We start from the raw sequence: 23235 nt of genomic DNA, 5'->3' as shown, positions 1-23235 counted from the left end.
ACAACTCATCATGAACCTGGATGTCAATCCAAGCTCTAGGATTTGAACCTGCTAGACTTCGATCAGTGTGTTAGAGAAACCTGTCTCTGGAACTTGTGCACCTATATACCTGTATAGATGAGGTTCACCTAATCCATCTCACCACCCTTTCACACTCCCTCTCTAGCACTGGTGAGTTGTGAGGGATGAATCCATCACCTGTACTAGCAGCGTGGAAGGGAGGCCATTGCAGCCATCGTTGGGGCCACATAGATGGAGTCTAAACCTAGACTTGGAGAAGAGGAAGACTTGCCGAGAGAGTCATCACCCGTTGTCATCGTCCACTCATGCTCCTGTTGTAAGGTTGTTAATGTCCTACAGTCCTTGCGGAGGTGTCCCTTCTTGCTACAATAGCATTGAGACTTCTTCTTCGGCCGTATGGCACCCCTCTTTGAAACTTGAACCTTTGAAATACCAAGAGATAGCATCCTCACAGAAACTTGAAGCTGAATGCTGCAAGTCTTGAACATAACACTTGTAGATGAGTAAAGAATAGTTGCATGCTGACCATCAGGAGGAGATGTCGAAGGAGCCATCACAAAAGTGATATGGAGAAGATGAAGAAAGGTAAGGGATTTTCAAAGAGAAAAGTATGCCACAAATACAGACTCACAAGGATTGCACGAGTTCCAAGCAGTAAAGAAAGCACATAGAGAAAAGAGCAACAGTACCCATAGTGTAGTGGTGAGAACATGACAACCGGATGCACATGAACCCTCTCTAAAGCTGAACAATGTATCTCAAAATGAGAAGATGGACCAAAAATAACCAGAACCAGCCTGAAAATACTGTCACCCAGCCCTGTACGGGAGCAAACAGTCAAAACACAGCGGCTGATCAGTAAAACACAGGTAGTAGACACAAAACATAGATTTGGAAGGGTCAGTTAATAGGTCCCCAGCCTTAAAACAGGTTGAAAAAGCTGAAAATGAAAATGGCAATCTACAAAACACTGAGGAAACATGCCAAAAATGATCAAAAGATGGTCACTCAGGCTGGAAGTCATGTGCAGCAGTTAGAACAGTTCCAATCAGCAGACGAAAAGTCAAAACTCAGACCTGGAACAATGTAAAACAGCAGCAGGGGCAATGATCCTGCAATCTTATACCATGTCAGAAGTGGATGGAGTGATGGAAGTGTGTGGAAAACTGCTGTAATAGATTGGTGTACACAAGAGACAGAGAAAAGAGAGAGAAACACGGCAAAAGAAAAGAACACTGCACAAGAACCTCAGAAGCAAAGTGATACTCGGGAAATGGAATCCATATTCCAAGATATGAGACAATAAAGAATCAATGTGAGTCACTGGCTATGATGGCATTGGCACCTGCTCCTCTCCCTTCCACCAGAACCAGTAAGGTGATCAATGATCACATTGATGAATGTGGAGGAGAAGCCTGAATGAATAGGTAAAAATAATGCCATAAATCATGTCAGGTTGGCCAACAATAAATGCTAAAATGACCATTATAAAATGCCAAGAAAAGCCTAAATAATTAGGATAATATCGTGGTGACTTAGCCCATTGACATGCACAGACTTAGCCATGAATTCTAACAACTTAGACCTTGGTGGATCGTTTGAGCCACAAAAAGGTCAGTGGGATAAAGTGGATTTTTAGGACTAAGCTAAAGGCTGATGGGAATTAAGATAAGTACAAGGTTCACTTTGTGATGCAAGGGTTTCGATAAAAGAAAGGTATTGAGTATGAAGCAACCTTTACTCCTATTACGCGGTTGATATCATTTTGTTTTTTGGTTGTGCTAGTTGTTTACTACGGTTGGCTAATCTATTAGATGGACGTCAAAAGTGCCTTTTTAAATGGTTATTTGGAGAAGGAAGTCTATGTGGAGTAGCCTCCTAGATTTTCTTTAGCTGATTGGAAAGATAAGGTCTTTCCCTTGCAGAATGCTCTTTACGGGCTGAAGCAAGCGGTCTTGGTTTTAGAGGATGGATGAGTTCCTTAGAACTCACGGATACCATTCCACCCCTTATGACCTGAACATATATGTTTGTACTACTTTAGAGGGGGTCAGCTATATCGTGTTGAATTGGGTAGGTATAAGGCATGTTTTTCATGTATTTTTTCTCTTTTGAAAGCAATAAAAACTCACTCTAACAAAGAGATAGGGGGTAATGAGTTGGAGAGTGTCGTACTTTGAATGCATCCTGAAACGTTGCAAGGCAGCCTTGGAATGTCGAACAGGAGCAAACGTGGCCAAGGAAGGCTGAATTTGATGTAGACGGCAATGCAAGAGAGAGAAAGACTAAAAATGCAGGTGATTAGAGAAATACTAAAAACGCAGGTTGCAGGAGAGAGAAAACAATAACAAAAGGCTAAGGAGATGATGGTGACAGTTGGAGGAGAGAGAAAATTTGCAAGGCGGTAGTTGGGGCTTGCAATCGCAGCAGTATGTTGATGTGGCAGGTTGTATGACAATTGGATGATGGACAATAGCAGTCGCTTGACTGGAAACAATAGCAAAGTGATGGAGCGTTGGAAACAAGCACCAGATGAGTGAAGACTGCAATGCAGAGCTTGGATTGTGATGTCCTCCACGAACGTATGTGGGCAGTTAGCTGAAACCACCTGAAACTTGCAAAAATGAGATTAGAGCTGAATGGAGGGCAACATATCTATTTATAGAAAGTTTGGGCTCTCCGAAGTGGGTTGGTACTTATGGGATACAGACACTCTCTAGGAATGTATTTCTTTTTAAATAAACAAGGTTTTTTCCTTAATTAAGCATGTTTTGGGGCTGTTTGAGGTGTAACTAATGCATTTTTAGTTCAACACCCCCTCGCAGGCCCAACAATGGTGCCGCGAGAAGTAGGCCGGCCAAGCTTGTCTTTCTTTATCTTTTATCTCAAGGTGTCCCACCCCAAAGCAGTCGGAGCATCGGACAAAGGGTGCGCGTTGGTTGCCCAGTGGCCTTCTAAGACTAGAGAGGCGATGATTATCTTACCAAGGAAGCCCAAGTGATCACCTAGAGACGCTAGGGCATCGGACAAAGGATGCATGTTGGTTGCCCAATGGTCTACCAACTCCTGCAAAGGCGGATGGAATTAGCTATGGAATTTTTTTTTTAGGGCTTTGTAGTTTTGATAGAACAATAAATGACAATTTCAAATCAGTTTTCATGCTATTGAGTATCCGTGCCCCAAACGAGAAGTGATAAGGGATGGTTAGACCCAAGACCTTCACAAAATAAGCATACTATCCCCACCATGAGTGGGTGTCAGTGAAGAAAGAAAATGACTGTGGTGTGGGTGATACAAATATAACAAAGATGTAAAGCAAGCAAGACAAGCTAGGAAGAATTGCCTCAAAGATTGCCATGTGCAATGCCACGAATATGGTGGATTCAGAGTTGACCACTCCAAAAAACCGAAAAGGGATAAATGCGCAGAGATGCATATTTACATGAACAGAATACCAATGCATGGGGTAATGCAAGGGAGATGCAAGATGTCATGCTTATGCAAAATGCAATGCAATGGTGCCACTTGGATAGTGTCCTCGCAGGGGAACTGTGCACTTACCCAAGGCCCTTTTACAATCATATCATCGTGACAATGCAGAAGAAGTTACAAATATCCATAAGTACAATACAAAAGAATAAATGAATGAATGCCTAAAAACTGTAAGCGTCATTAGTGTTACTACTAAGAGAAGTAGCCGCTCCCTCTCAAATTGAAAGGGAAAGAAAGATGGAAGCATCCTCTCCCCGCCGTCAATTTGAAGTAGGGAAGGGTGTATCCAAGCTGATCCTGGATAGAAGATACTGAAGAACTGACCAGTTGACCGCTTTGGTCAAAATGTTTGCAAAATTGTTCAATGAAGGCACAAACTCTAGGCGGATAGTGCCTAGCTCAACTTGCTGACTAGAAAAGTGGAAGTGGGCTTTGGCATGCCGCGTTCGTGGTGTGATTATTGTTGCCCGCAAGGGTAGTGGCACTCTGGTTATTGTAGTAGATAATGGTGGGAGAGTCACAAAGGGAAGTGAAGCGGCGCCATTAAGCTCCTCAGGTAGATGGGCTCGATGGTGCCATTGAAGAGAGCCCTATACTCAGCCTTAGTCATGGAAGCCACCACTATCTCTTGCTTATGGTTGGACCAAGAAATGAGAGCTGTGCCAAGGTGAAGAGGTAGCTGCTATGGAAACATCAGGTGTGAAGATCTCTTGCCCAATTGGAATCAGTGTATGCCTGCAAACATAAACTAGAACCATAAGTGAGGTCATAAGAATAAGTACATCGTAAATAATGCAACATATGAAGACATGCAATCCAATGTGACATCCTAGGTGTTGTGAAATACTGATTGAGAATGCCAATTGAGTAAGCTAAGTTTGGCCTAGTATGAACTAACCAAAGAAGTTTCCCTACAATAGACCTATAGGTGCGCCCATCGAAGGGCTGACCTAAGGTATCCTTCGACAAGTGGACAGTAGGATCAAGGGGCATGGCCACTGGCCATGTCTGATCCATAGTGAACTGTTCCATGAGCTGAAGTGCAGACTTCTAGTGTGACAAAAAAATACAACTCCTAGATCGAACTACCTCCATCCCTAAGAAGTAAGACAACAAATTGAGGTCGGTCATCTTAAATGTAGCACTAAGCTTTGCTCTAATTTCTGCTATGGGAGCAAAATCTGAGCTTGTGATGAGTAAGTCATCAACGTATAATAGGATGTACTTGACTCCTTTTGTAGTGGATGAAATATATAAGTTTGGATCGTAAGGGGTAGAATGGTATCCATGAGTTTGTAAGAACTCGTCCATCCTATGGAACCAAAAATGCGGTGCTTGCTTCAGCCCATAAAGAGCTTTTTGCAAGCAGAATACCTTATCCTTCGGGTTCGCAGAAGGAAATCCTAGTGGCTGCTCCACATAGACTTCCTCCTCCAGATAACCATTTAGGAAGGCACTCTTGACATTCATCTGATATATCGGCCAATCATGGTGAGTGGCTAGCGTGGGTAATAACTGAAAAGATGTGAACTGCATAGTAGGTGCGAAGGTCTCTTCATAATTAATACCATGCTTTTGTCGAAACCCTTGCAAGACAAGGTGAGCCTTGTACTTGTCTAAAGTCGCATCAGCCTCTGTAGCTTGGTCCTAAAAATCCACTTTGTCTCGATGACTTTCTTGTGGCTCGGATGATCCACCAATATTCAAGTCTCATTTTGGTCAATACTCTCTAGCTTCTTCTCCATGGCCTCTCACCATTGAGGGTATTGAAGAGCCTTCTGCCATGTATCTGGCTCAAAATGTGCTATGTAATCAGCTATAAACAATGATGCAAATGATTCCTGAGGTGCAAGCAGATCTTCTAGGTCCCTTCGGAGTGAAATCCTGTGGTAAGATTCTTGAATCCCGCATGGTTTGCTAGTACCAGCGAGGTAAAAAGTTGTGCGGAGGGGGCTTGGGAGCTGAAGAATGTGTAGGTAGGTTAGAAGTGGGTAGTAGACCAGGCTTAGTAGGCACGATCTCCAATGAAGTGGAAGGACGAATCGGATAGGAATCCGGTATAGTGGACTGCAGGATATCCCTCTCGTCAAAGATGATGTGCCTTCTAATGAGCACCTTGTTCATTCGAAGATCGAATAAACGATAGGCTTTCGCTTTGAAAGAATATCAGAAAAAGATAAGGAGATCAGCTTGGGGAGTGAGCTTTCCTATTTTATCATCAGGCCTGTGTGTGTATGCATGACACTCCAAGACTCTGAAGTGGGATATGATAGGCTGAGAGCCGAAGAATACCTCATACGGGGTCTTTTAAGGAAGAGCCGGAGCTGGACACCAGTTGAAGATGTACACTGCAATGTTAGTAGCCTTAACCCAAAGATGCTTTGCTGCGAACAGCATGGAGCGTGCCATTTCCCCGACTATCCGGTTCCTACTCTCTACAACTCCATTTTGAGAGGGGGAGTTGGTAGAGGTGAGCTGGCGAGAGATGCTACGCTGCTGAAGAAACTCGGAAAACTTGTGGAAGATGAACTTACCACCACTATTACTCCTCATGCAATCAACATGACGATCTGTTATGAATCAACAACACCCAAGCAGAGAAATATGTAAAAGCATGGGACTTATGCTTGAGGAAGAAGACCCACATGTATCTCGAATGATCATCCACTATAAAAAAGAAGTATAAGTCTCCATTTAAGGCGGTAGTGGATGTTAGTCTACAAAGATCAATGTGAATCAATGTAAGTGGTGCCTTAGGTCTATGTGTAGACTGCAAAGCGAATGGCATATGATGCTGCTTCTTGAGTTGACATGCTTTACAGACATCTCGAGCTAGCTTTAGGCGAGGAAGGCCCTGAACCATCTCACGGCGAGACAACTCATAGAGAGAGTCATAACCAAGATGCCTAAGCGAAAATGCCAAAGATGCTCATTGTTTGTAGACTTTTGACATGCGGCGAATGCTTGGAGACTATGGAACACTAAGCCCTTGGCTATTGGCTCGGTAAGAAAATGGTTCATGTGGTATAGGCCATTAGGCTATGCCTCACTATGAGTAATCACTAAAATAGTTTGACAGTCAAGGACCTCGCCTTTGATGCTTGTAAAGAAAACTGCTTGCCCCAACTAGTAAGCTATTGAACAGATAACAAGTTCACTCTAAGCTGAGGAACATGGTATGCATTGTCCAACAAAGCCAAATTCAAACCCTTGTTAGTGGGAAAACTGATGCAACCTTGAGCCTGGATCTTGACCGAAGAGTTGTTTCCTACACGGACCTGCTCGACTGTAGGGGCTCAGGTACGGAAGGTGTCCTCTATAGGAGTCATATGATATGTAGCTCCATTGTTCACAATCCAAATAGATGTTGATGTGCTCGACTGTGACGAGTGGGCCTCTGTGGTAACCTTGTCGGGAGGCAATTCATAGATGTGGATGAGACTCGTATTGGATGTCTATACGGAGACTATGTGGGCCTTTGCAAACCAGTCAGATAAGCTTGTTGGAGTTGAGAATGTTGTTGACTGAGATGGCTGATCGGTGGCAATGTGAGTCAGACCTTTCCACTGTCCCTTGCCATCATCATGCCTTCCCTCATGGGGGTTGCCCGACTGAGGGGCAACAGTTTGTGACTTGGGTTTTGGTGCTGTGCCTCTTACCTTTGATCAACACTCGTAATCAAAATGGCCAGCCTTTTGACAATGTTGACAATACCTATTCTTCTTAGGTACATTCTACCACTCGGGTTTGAGTTGAGATTGGGAGTTTTCTTTGATTGGCTTGCTTGATTTTGATTTTGATTTTGTTTATCCTTCCCTTGTTGTGCCTTTTGAGAATGAGCAACAAGAGCGCCCTCTGAGGGATTATTTATATGAAATCGATTGAACAACTGTGTATAACGCAATAACTGACTCTCAAATTCATAGAATGTGGGTAAATTGGGCATAGAAACTATTTGCTGCACAAAATTGGAGTATTTATGCGGTAGCTTGTTAAGAAATAACGTGACCTGATTCATCAGAGGACTTAGGAGCCCTTGTAGTAGAGAATTCGGCAAGGAGATGTCGATACTCAGCCAACTTGACTTTTAAGTCATCCCGGTCAAAGATTTTGATGTTTTGAAGCTCATGGTTAAGCGATGTGATCCTCTTGTTCATAAACAAAGCCTTCATTTGCAGCCCTTAATTTCCTTCAGTGTGTAACTGTTTTCCAATGCTCTCCTTGTTGTTTTTATCACTTTGCAACTAGATTTTCAGATCTATCCCTTTTCTCAGCCCTTGAAAACTTCTTATTTGGCTCCTCATCCATGCTTGGAAGCCCGAATCTTTCCCATGTAGCAAAGCATTTATTGAACTAGCCATTTGTTTGAGCTGAGACATGCTAGATACGGTAGATTTGATAGAAAAATCCCTGATTCCTTTAGGTAGTCCACATATATATTGTTTCACTTGCTCATGAAGATAAATTGGACAATAAGAAGTCATTGCTAACAAGGTATCTCAGAACTTCTTATTATGTTGTTCCAAATTCTTGCATTGCATTGCATTTAGCTTATTCCAAAGTGTCATAATGTCCACCTCAAATGTACTAGTCAACCAATTTGAAGCCCATGTTGATGGTCCTCTGCCTAGTACCTTTCATTGAGAGTGTGGATCACCATTGCAGTGCATTCCCCTTCAAGGAAGTGGTTGCCTTTTGAATCTCTGAGAATCTCTCAAACCATGGATTTTTGGCTAGTTGAGCAAAGATGTCAATTGTTTCCTTGAGCCGAGCCTTGTAACGTTCATCATATTCTTCACCTCCTTGCTAGTCATTAGCATCTTGTGGCCCAGAAGGTCCTGCTTCTTGGTCAACAACTGCAGTTTCGCCTTGCTGTCCATGCTTAAGCCTGTTTCAAGGTTAGGTATTGCATTTTTCTCTTCATTATGTGCATTTTCAGATTTCAGAATGAGATGCATCATTACTAGTTGATCCCATTTCACTATAAGAAAACATTCTTGCTATAAATGCTCAACTAGACACAATCTCACCACTAGAGCAAAGCTTCTCACCTTTAATTAGGTGCTTTGGGCCCACCAAGTCAAGGGAATTGATGGTATTTTGGCAATGGAACCATGGAACTAGCCTTCCTTCTTAGAGAGGGTGGTAATGACCTGATTAATTAATACTTATAACTAGTTAATTACATAAAATTGAAATGCATAATTTACCATTTAATCTCGGACAATGGACAGTCGGTTGGCCCCAAAATTGGTGCCCCTTGCGATATTTCTTTAACTTGTATTGCTATCTCGATGGAATACATTGGGATTCCTTGAATCTCCTTCGCTCTCCAATTGCCTCTTGCTGTTAAGAATGACCAGTAAGGTTTCAAACCAAATTTTCCCTTGGTTTGCTTGGGGATTGCCTTCAAATGTGCTCCTTGGTGACAAATTCAACCTTAAATGTTTGCCGATTGAATGACCACTTGAATCTCTCGAAATCGCCCTAGTTTTAGTGATTGAAACTCAAGTCTCTAGGCCTTAATTTTTGAGCACGCTTTTGGAGGTGGTTTTTAAACCCTAATTTCTATTGTTTGTAAATTAGGGTTTACAGTAGAGATTCGTTAAAATCTCCACCCCCATTGGTTGAATTTGCTGGAAATTGCTGAGAAAGAATGGAACATTTGTTGAAAGATGAGAGAGAATGCTAAGGAGAGAAAACTTTGATTTTTGTCATGAGAAACTAGAGAAACTCAGCTGCTGCCCTATTTAGATAGCCAAGGAAGTTATCACAGATTGCCAAGACCTTCCAAAATTGCTGTTATCTAGAGCTGGATGCTGTTGCAGCCTTCAAATGTGCTCCTCGGGTGACAAATTTAACCTTAAGTGTTTGTTGTGATTCAATGACCACTTTGATTTTTGAGCATGCTTCTGGAGGTGGTTTTCAAACCCTAATTTCTGTTGTTTGTAAATTAGGGTTTACAGTAGAGATTAGTTAAAATCTCCACCTCCATTGGTTGAATTTGTTGGAAATTGCTGAGAAAGAATGAAAATTTGTTGAAGGATGAGAGAGAATGCTAAGGAGAGAGAAAACTTTGATTTTTGTCATGAGAAACTGAAGAAACTCAGCTGCTGCCCTATTTGGATAGCCAAGGAAGTTGTCATAGATTGCCAAGACCTCCCAAAATTGTTGTCATCTAGAGCCAGATGTTGTTGCGGCCTTCAAATGTGCTCCTTGGGTGACAAACTCAACCCTAAATGTTTGCTAATTGAATGACCACTTGAATCTCTTGAAATTGTCCTAGTTTCAGTGATTGAAACTCAAGTCTCTAGGCCTTGATTTTCGAGCATGCTTTTGGAGGTGGTTTTCAAAGCCTAACAAAAATTAGGGTTTTCAGTAGAGATTAGTTAAAATCCTGACCTCGAATGGTTGAATTTGCGAGAAAATTTTGAGGAAGAATGGAAATTTGTTGAAGGATGGGAGAGAATGCTAAGGAGAGAGAAAAATTTGATTTTTGTCATGAGAAACTGGAAAAAATCAGCTGCTGCCCTATTTAGATAGCCAAGGAAGCTGTCATAGATTGCCAAGGCCTCCCAAAATTGTTCTCATTTAGAACCAAATGCTATTTCTTGCATCCACAGGGCCTTGGGCTGTAGTGGTTTGGTCCAAAAGCCTCTCTTGATGGCTGCAAATTGTCTTCAAGAGCAAGTGACTTGATCCATAGTCTCTCCCCACCTGGTGCATTGTAGAATGAAACCCCTCCCCTCCCCTCCCCTCTCCCCCCTCCCCCCTCCCCCCTCCCCTCCTCTCTCTTTGCCTGCAAAAATGCTTAGTAGTCTTCCAAAAACAATTTCCAACATTGTCCAACTTATCAATTTCGAAAATTAATTTAATAATTATTTATGGATTATAAAAATAATTTGATTAGCTACACCAATTTATCACCCAAGTGATCTTGAGTACTCATTGGCCCGGAATTGATATTAATTTATTAATTAATACCATTTTTCTAGTGTCACTATTGACACTTGGGGCTAATAAGATGGTCTAGTAGGCCAAAGTTTGACACTAGGTACTACTTGGTACTTGTCCGATAGAAATTGTTACAACTTTTATCTTTGACACTCATTGATATCTCGGGGTCCAAGGTCCCATATTGTGAAATAATTGACTTACAATTCATATGTGCAAGTCACATTTGCACATTTGATTAACTTTTAATCAAATGCTAAGCAAAGCATCAAAATTTTATGTCCTTGTGACAGCTAGGTGGGTATTTAGGCCAGCATTGGGCGGCACATTTTCATCATTGGGTGGCCTATTTTTTTGAGCCAATCTGCTATTTTGGGGTCCTTTAAGCCGGCTGATCTGGTTCATCTTTTGCTCATCCATGGCCTATTTGTAGTGCTTCTCCTCCACCATTTGTTGCATCTAGAGCATGCTTACATCTGATTGGAGAGAGGGAGACTAGGAGCACTCCAATGGTTGTCACAGCCCATGTGGTTTGTATGCATGTGTGTGCTTTGGTGTATGGATTCTGTGGCCCGATTTATCAGTTTGTGAGTTCGTGTGTTCTTGCTCTCTTGTTCAGTTCATCATGTATTCAGCAGGTGTTTTCGTTTGCTTCCATTGTCTATTTGTATCTCACATGGTATTAGAGGACCAGGTACCTTGGTTTAGGTGCTGTCTGTCAGCTATGACTGCTGGTACAGGTCTGTCCCAAGCTGTATGACTGCTGGAGGGGCTGTAACGCATTGCATTTTGCCTGCAAATGTGGTCAAGTTGGCCTAGCTGACATACCTATTAACTTTTGCTAGTTGGCCAAAGAATATTTCCTTCAGTCTTTACTTAAGGCTTGTCTTTTAATTGCCCAATTTTTTTTAAAGCATATTAGTTTAGAAGGTTTTCCATTGATTCAAATTTTGTGCTCTTGAATCTTGTGAGACATTTTGTATCTAAAGTGGGTTTTCATTTTCTAGATATTGAAATCGCACAAGTAGTAAATTTTAATTTTTAACTTTGAAGAATACCTCTTTACATGTCACCAAATGTCCCCTCCAAATCCATACAAATGAAGTGAGATATCTACATTTTGAATATTCATCTAGGAAAGTATGTGCCAGAATGGTCTTTTAAGATCTTTTCCCTTTGCAGTGGTGTTTAATCATTGTTTTAACAAAACAATGAACAATGATTCTCAATGTACCATCAGTTGTATGCTATCATGTGGTGTTGAGCCTTCTCAGCAAGTCTCCTCAAATTTGAGCAAAAAGATGACCCATAATTTTTCTAAAGAGAGCTATGTCAAGGGCTGAGTTACTCACTCAAATTATTTAAAAGCATGGCAAAGAAAATAACTTCACAAGTTTCAAACATGATTTGAAGTCGACTATAAACTATTTTTTATGAGAAAGTGTTGCATATGTTTGGCAGTCTTTTCAAATATGATTCAAATATATATGAGGATGGTATAGTAGGGTAGCTCTAGGTAGCCTTCATTGTCTTAACAGTGGGTACCACTTTAGTCTAGTTGTGATTGTGCACTCTAGATGCTTTCAAGAAAATCTAGTGAATTTAGTATGTCACTTGCATCTCATGCCACAGGTTTCTCAATGACAAAAAAGTTGTTGCTGAAAACTGTCCATATTGTAATGTATCCTTCAAGGAGTGTTCAATTTTCAGATTGTTCCACAATCAGCTTTTTGGGGGCAGAGCGGTTTTGGTCTTGTTGGGTTATAACTTGTTTTGCTTCATATCAGACTTTTACTTCCAAATTGATGATGACAGCGAGTTTTTGTCTACCTTGAATAATGCACAATACTTGGTATGGTGGTTTTTGGTCTCTTGAAGCTCATATTTGTGCCATTGTATAATTGTTGTTTCCATGTTATTTGTGACCTAAAGTGGAGGTATGCTACTTGGTGCTAGAATGTTGCAATTGGTTATAAAAATATTGGTGACTGGATGCTGGAGCATGAAGTGCATGATGACAATGCACAGGACGACTCTGAAGAGTCGGATGATAGCAACAGTCATGATGAAGAGGAGGAGGAGGAAGGAGAGGTAAATATAGTCTTGGTATCTATTTAAGCAGCTACTGTTGTTGAAAATATTATTTTGCTAGTGCTAGGACTGGACTAATGTTAAGAAGCAAGAATAGTGATTTGAGGTCAACATCTGGTTTCATGCTTGTGTTCAATTGCCTTAGTTATCATGCAAAATAAAGGTTCTAGCACGAGGGATGTTGATTCAACAGCTGTCTTTGAATCATGATTCTTTTGCTAGTAGGATCTTTATAAGACTTGAATACGTTTATGTAGTGTATCTTGAATTTCTAAAGCTGGTCTCCTTTGTCTCGCAGACTTGGGTGGTTGTGGCTGCAGAAGATGCAGAGTTTGTTTTGGAGGCGGTGGATGATGGCCCTTCGGAATCAATAGGAGATTGGAGTGGCCTTGACACCCTTCAGTTTGTCCATCCCCTTGATTTTGCAGGAGCATTAGCGGAGGTATTTTCAGTCTCCTGGCTTAGAATGTTTCCTACTAAGTTTTTCAGATGTATATAAAGAAAGATACAATGTTATACCAAATGTACTTCAAGGACATTATGTCTTTGAGGAGAAGGAGCCCGGTGTGATTTTGTTGTTTATTAATATTCTGGTTGAGGAGGAAAAGGAAGGAACAAGAAAGTTGTTAAAATTTTCTTTCTAATTGTCAGTCCCTTTCTCTGTGCATTTCTTATACCTTGCATTGGTTTGATGATTTTTTGGTTTCTGTTTTAATACATGTAACACTTGCCTGACCTGGTACTGTTATTTGACAGCATGTGTGCTGCTCTTAAACTGTGCTTAGGATAAGCGTCAACTAACCTTGAAGAGCATACCATGATTCCATGTACAACTCATGAACTATTTCTGAATTGATTGACATGCATGAGTATGATACAAATGTTTTAGCCAAAGCCTTGGAGTGTGCATACATGTGTGCAACTTGTGTCTTGTATGTCTTATTTAATACAATTGCAATGGCAAGCAAGAAATTCTAATGATTCATCCTGCTAGAAGCAAGAGAGCCTTACAAGAGGGTTTGCTTACTGAATATATCTTTTTTTTTTTGTTTGGTGTGGGGAGTGGGAATGAGCTCTTTCAAATACGTAAGCGTATCACATGGGTTCAACATAAGTATATTAAAAAATCCAAAAGTTTTTGTGAGAAGAGATGCGATCCTTGCTGAAAATGCAGGTCAGCCCTTCTTGACTGTAAAGATCAGCCAGTTGGTGGTCCAATGGATATGTTTGACAACTTATTGTCTCTGTTTCAACAAGGTGCACTTGGAAATGGTCAGCTACAACCACCTTTTGAAGGGGTACAACGGCAAAATCAGACACTTTTGCATGAAAATCCGCAACATGATATTCATTTCATTGATCAAGACATTGTTGATGATGTTGTTCATCATGAAAAGGCTGCTATTCGAGAGGCTAAATATGTTTCTAGATGGCTGTTTGATACTTTATGGGACAACAAACAGCCTATTCCTCCTCTTGGCAAAACTTGGGCAGCTACTAGACATGCTGAAGGTCATTTTTTTGGGTAGGCTCTTATTGCTATCCCAAGAAATGAAGAGCCCATTTCTTTTGATGATGCTTCTTAGAGTGAGCATTGGATGACAACAATGTAGTTAGAGTTAGATTTTATACATAAAATGGCACATGGAGTTATGTGACTTGCCTCCTAGCAAGCATGCTATAGACATATACAAATTAAAATGCAGAATGGTAGCATTGATTGCTCGACAAGGCTTGTCTTGTTGCCAAAGGGTATGCCCAGTAGCATGGGATTGACTTTGGTGAGATATTTTGGCTGCCCATGATGGGTGTGTGCTTTAAATGGATGTGAAGACTACCTTTGTGAATGGTGATTTACATAAGGAGGTTTATGTAGCTCAATCTCCTGGTCAAAGGTCAAGGTGTGTTGGTTGTGTAAGGCCTTGTATGGTTTCCACTAGAGGAGATGATGGGTTTTGGGATAGAATTAGTAGGATGGGTAGGCACAATCAGGAACAAGTGCAATAATGGAAAGTGGCCTTGCATAATGGAAGGGGAGTGGAGCTTGTATAGCATGCTCTCTTGTCAACCCATCACAAGAATTAGTCTTGTAGAAGAATCCTCAAGAAAGATGGCTTGCTTGTGAAGACAACTCATGTACTGATCCTAGTAATGCCATGAACTGAGAGAAGATGGAAGCCCAAGTGTAGAGCGTGTAGGTCTTCCAAAATGGAGCTTGATGGACTGTTAGGAATAGAGGCAAGGTATCCATAGCACAAAATGAATGGAGATTCTGGAGTCAATCTCCTTAAGGAGTCATATCACTCAATGCATTGTTGTCGATGAGCCAAGGCCTCTTAGAAGACGAGAGAGTTGAAGAAGGCTCATTCACCTGATGGATGTGAAAAAACACTGACTTAGTGGTAATAGTGGGTGCCAAACTAGAGGCTGAGGGAGACTTTGATGTAGATCCAGCTTTTGCTCCAAGATGAAGGTGAGGGTATTTCTTCCAATTCTTCTCCTTGGGGTATGAGGTCTTCCCAAAATGAGGACACTCGGATATCCTTTGCACTTCCCCTCAAAATCTGTATCAGAGTTTGAAGATGACTCTGGTTTTTTCTTCTTCCCTTTCTTCTACTTGGCATTTCCTTTACTTGTAGATGATCGTGTAAAGGCATGGCGCCAAAAGACTAAGGTGCAATAATGCGGACAGGGAGTATCTTTTTTGGGGGTTGCGTGTGATGTGATGCCAGGCAAAGAGACTGAGCAGAAAACACATATGAAAAACAGGTCCTCAGCCTGTAAATGCAGCCAACCAGGGGTTGCTACAGGGCTAGGAGTGCCTGGAGCTGCAATGGCCTGCTGTAAACACAGAGTACAGGGGTGAGAATGAGGACGTCAGCACATGCAGGTGGTTTCCCAGCAAGATTGATGTGCCACCCATCTCAAAAAGTGGCTGCCTGGGTAGTCAGAAGCTGCCCACGCACAAAGGTGAGACCTGAATTGCTTCCAAATCTGGGGCATTTTGGATCTGAAATTGCCCCCAAATTGGGCGCATTTCGGATCAATCTGTGCCCCAAGTTTGGGGGTGATTCAGCAGGGATTTGCAGCTCAAATCTGGCTGCAATGTCCCCAAAATTTCGGGCAACTTGTGGCAATTTGGGGCATTTAAAGCATCTGTGATTCAAGGTGCAATCTCCCCTAAATTTGGAGCATTTTGGATCAGTTGTCATCCCAAATTTGGGGCTTTCTCAGCCAGGTTTGGGGCCCAAATCTGGATACAATGTCTCCAAATTCGGGGCATTTGGGATCCGAGATCTGAAAGTGCCTCCAAATTTGGGGCATTTTGAATTAGTCATTGCCCCAAATTTGGGAGCTGAAAATGTCGGGGCATTTTCAGCAAGGGGATGCAGGCTGAAATGCCCCAAATTTGGGGCATTTTCAGCAAAGGAATGCAAGATGTAGCCTGAAATAGCACCAAAATTTGGGTATGTTTCGCAAACACATGCATGTTGAAATTTGGGCTGCAATTTTCTGCAATTTCTTTGAACTTTACTGATTATTTGTCACTTTTTATATAGATGGTAGTGTTGACATTTATGGGATCTTCATCATCCTCAGCAAGTACTTCATCAACAATTGGATGAAATCAAAGCACTACTTGGTTATGGTGGGATGAGGTAGATACAAGGGTGCCATTGAGAGGTGGAGGGGTTCACCCTTGGATATGCAGGCTTTGCTCTTATGCTTGAACTAGTGGAGCTGATAAAGTGAGAGCCCATCTACATGAGGAGGGGAAAGAGATGCATTTTTGCACTAATGTATCATCTGAGAAAAGACAAGACCTACTTGACCATATAGCCACTTCTATGGGGAATTCATATGCTAGGAGGATGCCAAAGAGAGCATGGATCTAGGAGATGTTTGGTACAGAGGATACACTAGAGGATAGGATAAATATTGGAATTTCTTTATGGTGGAGGACTGTGAGGTAGAAGCTCCAGAGATGCAGAGTTTGGCTATTCGTATTCTTAGCCAAAGAGTTGGCTCTTCTTGTTTAGAGCAACTATGAAGCTCATTCAATCATATTTACTCAAAGAAGAGGAATTGTCTTGGTGCAATACTGATGAATGACCTAGTTTATGTGAGCTCCAATCTATGCTTGCTAGCTCGTACATGAGTTGCAAAGGCTAATTCTTTTGTACGATGGAAAATAGACGATGATAATGATGGTGATGGTGATGGCTAGGATATTGTTTAGTAGGATAAACATTTAGGCGTAGGGGAGCCATCTACCTTGAACGAGAGCACTTAGCCTCTTGGAACTTTTGAGTATTGTCTTGGAACTAGGAGCTCTTGTAACTTGCATATTTAGACTTCAGTGTATGTTTTGTGGCTTTACAATGCACATTTGTTGGACTTATGCAACATTGTTGATTATTATGTCTCTAATTTCATGAATTATGATTGATATTGAAAAAAGATGTTAATTGGTCAATTTATAAATTGTGTATATATGCCATATGACTGGTCAATGATTTTGTGATCAAATTACTAAAGTAATTTCTATGTATTTTCAATTGTTAATATCTCAAGATTCCAAGTGTTGATTTTTTTTTGTGTGCGCGCGCGCGCACACCATTTCCTTCATTCCTGTTCTGTGACTTTGGGCGTTCCTCCGTTCCGGGGGTTGCGTTCCTCCTTCCTGGTGACTACTGTCTAGTGTTAGTGTGGGCATTGGACGGTAGTAGGGGGATGAGAGCGAATGAGGAGATCTGGTTGAATGATCACAATGGAAGATTGAATGAGGGCTAGGCTACCTATAAATAGGAAAATTTGGGTCACATTTGGTAATCAAGTGGCTAGGCCCAAAATATGGGTGCCCAAGATAGCCTATAGTGCTTTTAAAAAAAAGCAATGATGTGCTTTCCATCTTAAGTGCCTAAAGCACATAAAATGACAGACAATGAGAACATCAAAGCTCATAATGTTCTCATTTGATTCAAATTGAGGCTTGTAGGCAAGAGATGACCGTATAAGACACACATGTTTGCTAGCACCACTCCTAACTATATTGATAGTTTGAGTGCCATGGCAGTTACGAGGAACCTAGTATTTCATGCTCACACTAAGCACATTGAGATGCATTGTCATTATGTAAGAGAGAGGCTCCGTGCAAGGAAGATTGACTTGGTTTATGCCCCTATATAGGAGAATTTGGCAAATGTATTTACTAGAGCTCTTTGGAAGGAAAGTTTGAGGCCGTTTGCAAGGCTTTAGGCTTACCACTGCTTGGGGATTGATTTGCCATTCCTTGTATACGTTCACATAATTTACTCTAGGGATGTTTGTTACACTTATCATGTTTCTTTGTTGTTTTGGTGTGAATGCTCCCTTATTCATAGGAACTTTTTACCTTTTAGATGGAGAAGGGATTTTTTCCTAGGTGAACACCCACCTTAGATGTGGTACTTAAGTACCTCAAGGATTGTACTTTTATTCCTTTATTCTTACATTAGTGGATGTGCTATTCCTAGCACTTTGTTTTCTCATCTTGTTTACTGTTTGTTGTGTGCGTGTGTGCATGCATATGCAGCTGAACATTGATTGTTCATTGTTTGCAATGTGCACACATGTATGCAACTGAACATTGACCTAATAGTGATACATCGACTTTGACCCAACCACTTGTCTATTAGATTGATGGAGACACTCGGCTTATCAAAAAAGGCATTTTACGAGATAATAGTGGGATACATGAGAGTGGGTGTCAAGGGATGCATTCCTTGATAGGTGATGCAATGTGGCCTTCTTTGGGTACATCCCTATGCTAGGGAGTGTAAAGAAATGTTGGACTATAGAATACAAACACAATTGTACGACAAACACACAGAATGATAAAGAAACAGAGTTAGGGTTAGGGTAACATAGAGATAATGAACACAAAAGATGAAAGAAATTGAATAATGAATAAATACAATGCTTAATGTAGCAAACACACTATGCAAGGTGAACACTAAACAACAAACTATTGTGTCTTAGGGATTGGGGCTGAGGTTATGAGTTGAAGAGTGTATCGTACTCTAATGGATCCCAGAACGTAATAGGCAGTCTCCAATAGTGTATGGCAGCAGAAAACGCAGGAGGAGGAGCTGGATCAGTGACGAATGGAGTCGGGCAATGCAGAAACCCGAAATGCAGCAGTCAATGATGATGCGGCAACTGTACGGCAGGTCTGATCAGCAAATTGCAGGCTGCAGTCCATGTGGTAGCTGATGGTGGCACTAGAAACAACAAATGCAAGGGCTGCAGGGCATGTGGCAGGCTGGCGACAGTTGGCAGCAGTGAGGATAGGCTGTAGGCTGGTCGCAAACTGATGGAGATGGCTGATTAGTAGGTGCTAGGTGCTAGACAGCAACAAACAACAGCTCAAATTGAGATGGTCTCTGTAAATGGGGTGTAGACAACAGAGTAGTACACTAGCAATCTGCAAAACATGATTAACTTGAGTGGAAGGCAGCTTGTCTATTTATAGATGGATGGGTCCTCCCAAATCAGGGTTTGGCTTATGGGACATAGACACTCTCTAGGAGCACATTTCTTTTAATTTAAAGTTTGGTAATTTAATTAATTAAGCTTGTTTTGGGGTTGTTTTAAATGGCTAATGAGCATATAATGTACTTTTAGCTCAACGAGGAGGAGGATTCAGATGGCTAGGATTAGAGAACAGCCAACAATCACCTCCCATTGGCATAGACAAGGCATCTTAGATTATTTCTTTTCAAACTTTTAGATGACAGCTTGGGGCCTAAGAAATATCCCTTTTCCTATTAGCTCATAGGAGCTTAGCAGTTGGTACTTGGTTTGGATATGGCAGGGACTGAGTGGCATGTGCAAGATGTGGTGAGTTAGAAGAGACAAAGACAGAGCTTGTGGGATTGTCCAAGGGTCCTGGAGGTATGGGGGAGAGTCCTCAGGATGATCTTTCATGGCGCAAGAGAGACCATGGTTGCAACTTGGGGGCACTGTAGCTTGGGTCACAGATAAGAGGCCCAACATGTTGATATGAAGATTTTTAGGGGAGCCTCTCCTTCCTGATCATTGTGGACGGCATCTCAGAAGAATCCCCAGTCCAGATTACTTGCATGTACAGTGGACCTAGGGACTTGTCATAGATGGGAGTTGATTGCTTGTAACACTAGAAACTCATCTCTTCCAAACAGGATGACAAAAAAACCATATATGGAAAATAGCAGTAATTCTGATAAAATGGAAATTTTATTTTTTGATGAACCACAGATTCTGGCTTCATTTGCTTCTGTCAAGGTTTATTAAGGGAAGGTGAGATGGTGGTCTGTTCAGTTAAAGTCTGGAACCTTATTTGCAGGAATCAATGTACCAGAAAAGTTGTGGCCGACTTGTTGTTTCAGCTCAGTTCACAGTTTGCTTGTTTATTTAATGGTGCTCAGGTAGTATAATAAGGTTACAAGTTGGTGTGCTCAGTACAAGTTGTAAGTCTACCCTTGGAAATGTTTTTTCCTAACTGGTTTCAGCTTCATAGTAAAAGTCTAGGCATAGTGGATGTAAATGCACTATCCTTGTGTTTGCTATTTCTTATGCTTGTGTTGTGCAAGTAGTTGAACAACTGAGATGTCCATGCCAGACATCTTTTGTACTTTGAAGTAATGGTCATGTGTTAAGTAGGATTTCCCAGTTCTTATGACATTAGAAAATCCTTATGTTTGTGCAAGGCTGCAGTAGCGAACTACCAAGAGAAGATTGAAAAACCATCAAAAACCCTTAAAATGGTTGGTGAGCTTTGCCATTTGAATGATGATGAAGAGGCATATGTACAGCGGTTGTTCCATGACAAGTTTCGTGATGAAGACGAGGATGATGAAGAGACTGAAGAGGAAGTAAAACACGATGATGATGATACAGATGCAGGTGTGTTGTATGTCTCTGCATGCTTTTTTCAAAGGGTTTAGGTGGAGGTGGCTAGGTGTGCGTTGATAAAGGAGAGAGTGACTAAATTTTCAGTTAGTCTCCTAAAACTGTAAAATGCCTACTTTATACAAGAATGAGTTTAACATTGTTGTCTTTGTGCATCACAAGGGCTGCATCTAAGTATTAGTTTTTGGAAGGTATCATCTACTCTTTATGTCGGACTAAGTACAGATTGATGTAGGTGATATAGCAGATGGGAGTGATGATGTGGTTCTGCTTGCGAAAGATACTACTGGAAGTTCCAAAGGAGGGAAAGATGACCGAATTACTGAAGCACCTGAATATTCTGACGGTACAACAACATTTTACAAACTAGAGATTCAGCAAATCCATGTTGTATCTGGACTTGGGGCCCAGGTAGGGTTAATGTCTGACTAGTAGTAAATTTTCCTCCTCTTTCTCCCAAGTAGATATTTCTTTTGTCATGATCAGATTTCTCACAGTTAAATAGTGTGTCACTTCTATCTTAAAATCTCTGCAATGTCCTGATGGAGGTGATGGCAAGGGAATATAGGATGAAGAAACAGTAACTTGTAAGATCAATTTACTAACCAGACCAGCCCTAGGGCTTGTGGTCTACAAAATTCTAGTGTGGGGATAAACCATTGGATAATGGCTTAGAGGTCGATTCAGGGGGTTAGGTAACTAGTAGGGGTTATCCCCAGTGTGAGGGTAATTTAGATGTCTTACAGAGGTTAACAGGAGCAACCGGGAATTATTAACTAGCGATAGAGGGCACTTTCTGGCCTGTTTAAAGGAAGAGTATGCTTGACAGGCACTGTGTCCTGTTTGAAGGATGCCCCACCAGTACATTTTCAGGCCTATTAGACATAAAGAATTGTTGCACTTTCAGAGTGAATGTGCTTGGTGTTTGCCTTCTTCAAGCTCGAGATCAAGCAATTCACATGCATCAGAATGGGTGAGCCTTTTTCAGAGATCCTAGATGGTACAATCTCAGTTAGATGATCTTGAGAAAAGGCTCTTATCAAAGCATCGATAATGCACCCAGTGTGGACGCACCTCACCAAAGGACGCATACCTGTTCCTCCCGAAGTATGTGTACTCAAGGTAAGATTACTAGCTCAGGTAAGAGTGTTTTATGGAGCTGACATGGTATAAAACCTGAATGCTAGAAATATTAGCCTCTTGATAGGCTATTGTCATCTACAAGGGCCTAGAGGCTTATAGACAAGAAACACTCTTGGGAAAACAAGTCAACAATGTGAGCAAGGAAGTGAATTGAAGTTGTAATAATGCTGAATAGAGAACTTGTGGGGCTTTTAATATGTTGTTGGAGGCTTCAATTTGATGGTGATATGCTCCAATGTAAAAATCCCCAAATTTTAGTGACACGTTTTTCAGAAATTCAGGCTTGACATCGAAAAGCCCCAAATTTGTGGACCACATGACCTGCCCCTAAGGAGAAAAGGATTTATAGCTTAATTAATTTAAGGTTTACAAAACCTTATCTTTGTGAATCATGGTGGACAACGGGTTTGGGCGTGATGGGTGATGATGATTGGATAGAGGATGTGGCACTTGAAGAGAGAACATAGGCAAGTTGGTGTGTTGGGCAGTGCATGACAGATAGATCAGATGCTAAGCAACTTGGCAAGTCTGGTATAGGCACAGGCCACATTCAAGGCTATATACATTAGGCATCGTTGCAAGACGCAGCATGAGACTTCCACCTAGGACCCAACCTACATGCTAGACATGGCACAAGCCATATCCGTGAATATAAGAGGAATGGACATCAGACTCACCTCCTAGCCATAGAGCCAAATGGGCTCATCCTCGAACCTGGGAGCTAGTAACAAGTTGGGCCATGACCACGTCCCAAGAGCCGACGTCCCATACTGCCAGGCCATACCATCCCTATCTACAAACACATCATCCTATGGGTCAAGAGTCCAAGAGTGGTGATCACACAATGATGTGCATATTAGAGCCTTGATTCCTATAAATAGGACTCAGCTGCCCTAACCCTAAAGTGCCCCCAATGCATTCGCACTAGGTCACTTATGATGACTATGACCAATGGTACTAGCACCTATCTAGATATCCAAGGATGAAACGCCTCTTCCCTTATGAATGATTGCTGTCCTCAACAATATCCTCAAGGATGAAGTAGGAAAAGCAACTCTTCAATAAAGTAATGAACTCCCATGTTGCTTTGGCCTTTGGGCGGTTCTTTTATTGGACTAGATACTAAGAATAACCGGTATGATGGGATTGTATAGTCCTATGGTTAAGAACCAATTCAGGCTCAAATGGAATATAATGAGCAATATCCTTGAGTCTCATATGGGCGCTAGTAGCATTGGTCTCAAGGCCCTATTGTGCATATCAAGTGTGATCCCCACTCTTGATGTGCACAATACGGCCTTGAGTCCTACAAATAGGACTCAGCTGCAGCCTGCCCTAACCCTAAAGTGCCCCTATTGCATTTGCACTTGGTCACTTTATGGCTACTGTGAGCACACTCGTATCCTCTAGGGCAATCTCTTGATACTTGGCATCATGTGTGTCATACATCACTGTCTGGGCAATACCTTTGCGTGCATTAAAATCTATGGCTAGCTGTAGGTCTCCCATACTGGCAAACCATAAAATATCCTCATATAGTTGTATGTAAGGGGAATCCTTTGCTGCATCCCTTGGTGGTGTATACATAGAACCGATTGGCAA

At 41.6% G+C, this 23235-nt stretch overlaps 1 protein-coding gene across 3 annotated transcripts in view; it reads left to right on the top strand.

The window, feature by feature from the left end:
- The window catches only part of LOC148028515 (uncharacterized protein At3g49140-like), a 119191-nt gene that overhangs the window by 69756 nt on the left and 26200 nt on the right, over positions 1 to 23235 (top strand). For 2 of the 3 annotated variants that reach the window (XM_087688799.1, XM_087688797.1), the window contains exons 5-9: positions 12255 to 12319; positions 12424 to 12558; positions 12857 to 13000; positions 20289 to 20484; positions 20726 to 20901. In XM_087688799.1, the coding sequence (XP_087544925.1) occupies positions 12255 to 12319; positions 12424 to 12558; positions 12857 to 13000; positions 20289 to 20484; positions 20726 to 20901 (716 nt within the window). The remainder of the gene's footprint in view (positions 1 to 12254; positions 12320 to 12423; positions 12559 to 12856; positions 13001 to 20288; positions 20485 to 20725; positions 20902 to 23235) is intronic. The other variant, XM_087688798.1, reaches the window with a different exon arrangement.

This window comes from Lygodium microphyllum, chromosome 11 (assembly GCF_053477565.2).
Source record: "Lygodium microphyllum isolate KBCC chromosome 11, Lygodium_microphyllum_v1.1.10, whole genome shotgun sequence".
In the NCBI taxonomy this organism is placed as follows: Eukaryota; Viridiplantae; Streptophyta; class Polypodiopsida; order Schizaeales; family Lygodiaceae; genus Lygodium; species Lygodium microphyllum.
This window is presented reverse-complemented; position numbering and strand designations above follow the sequence as displayed.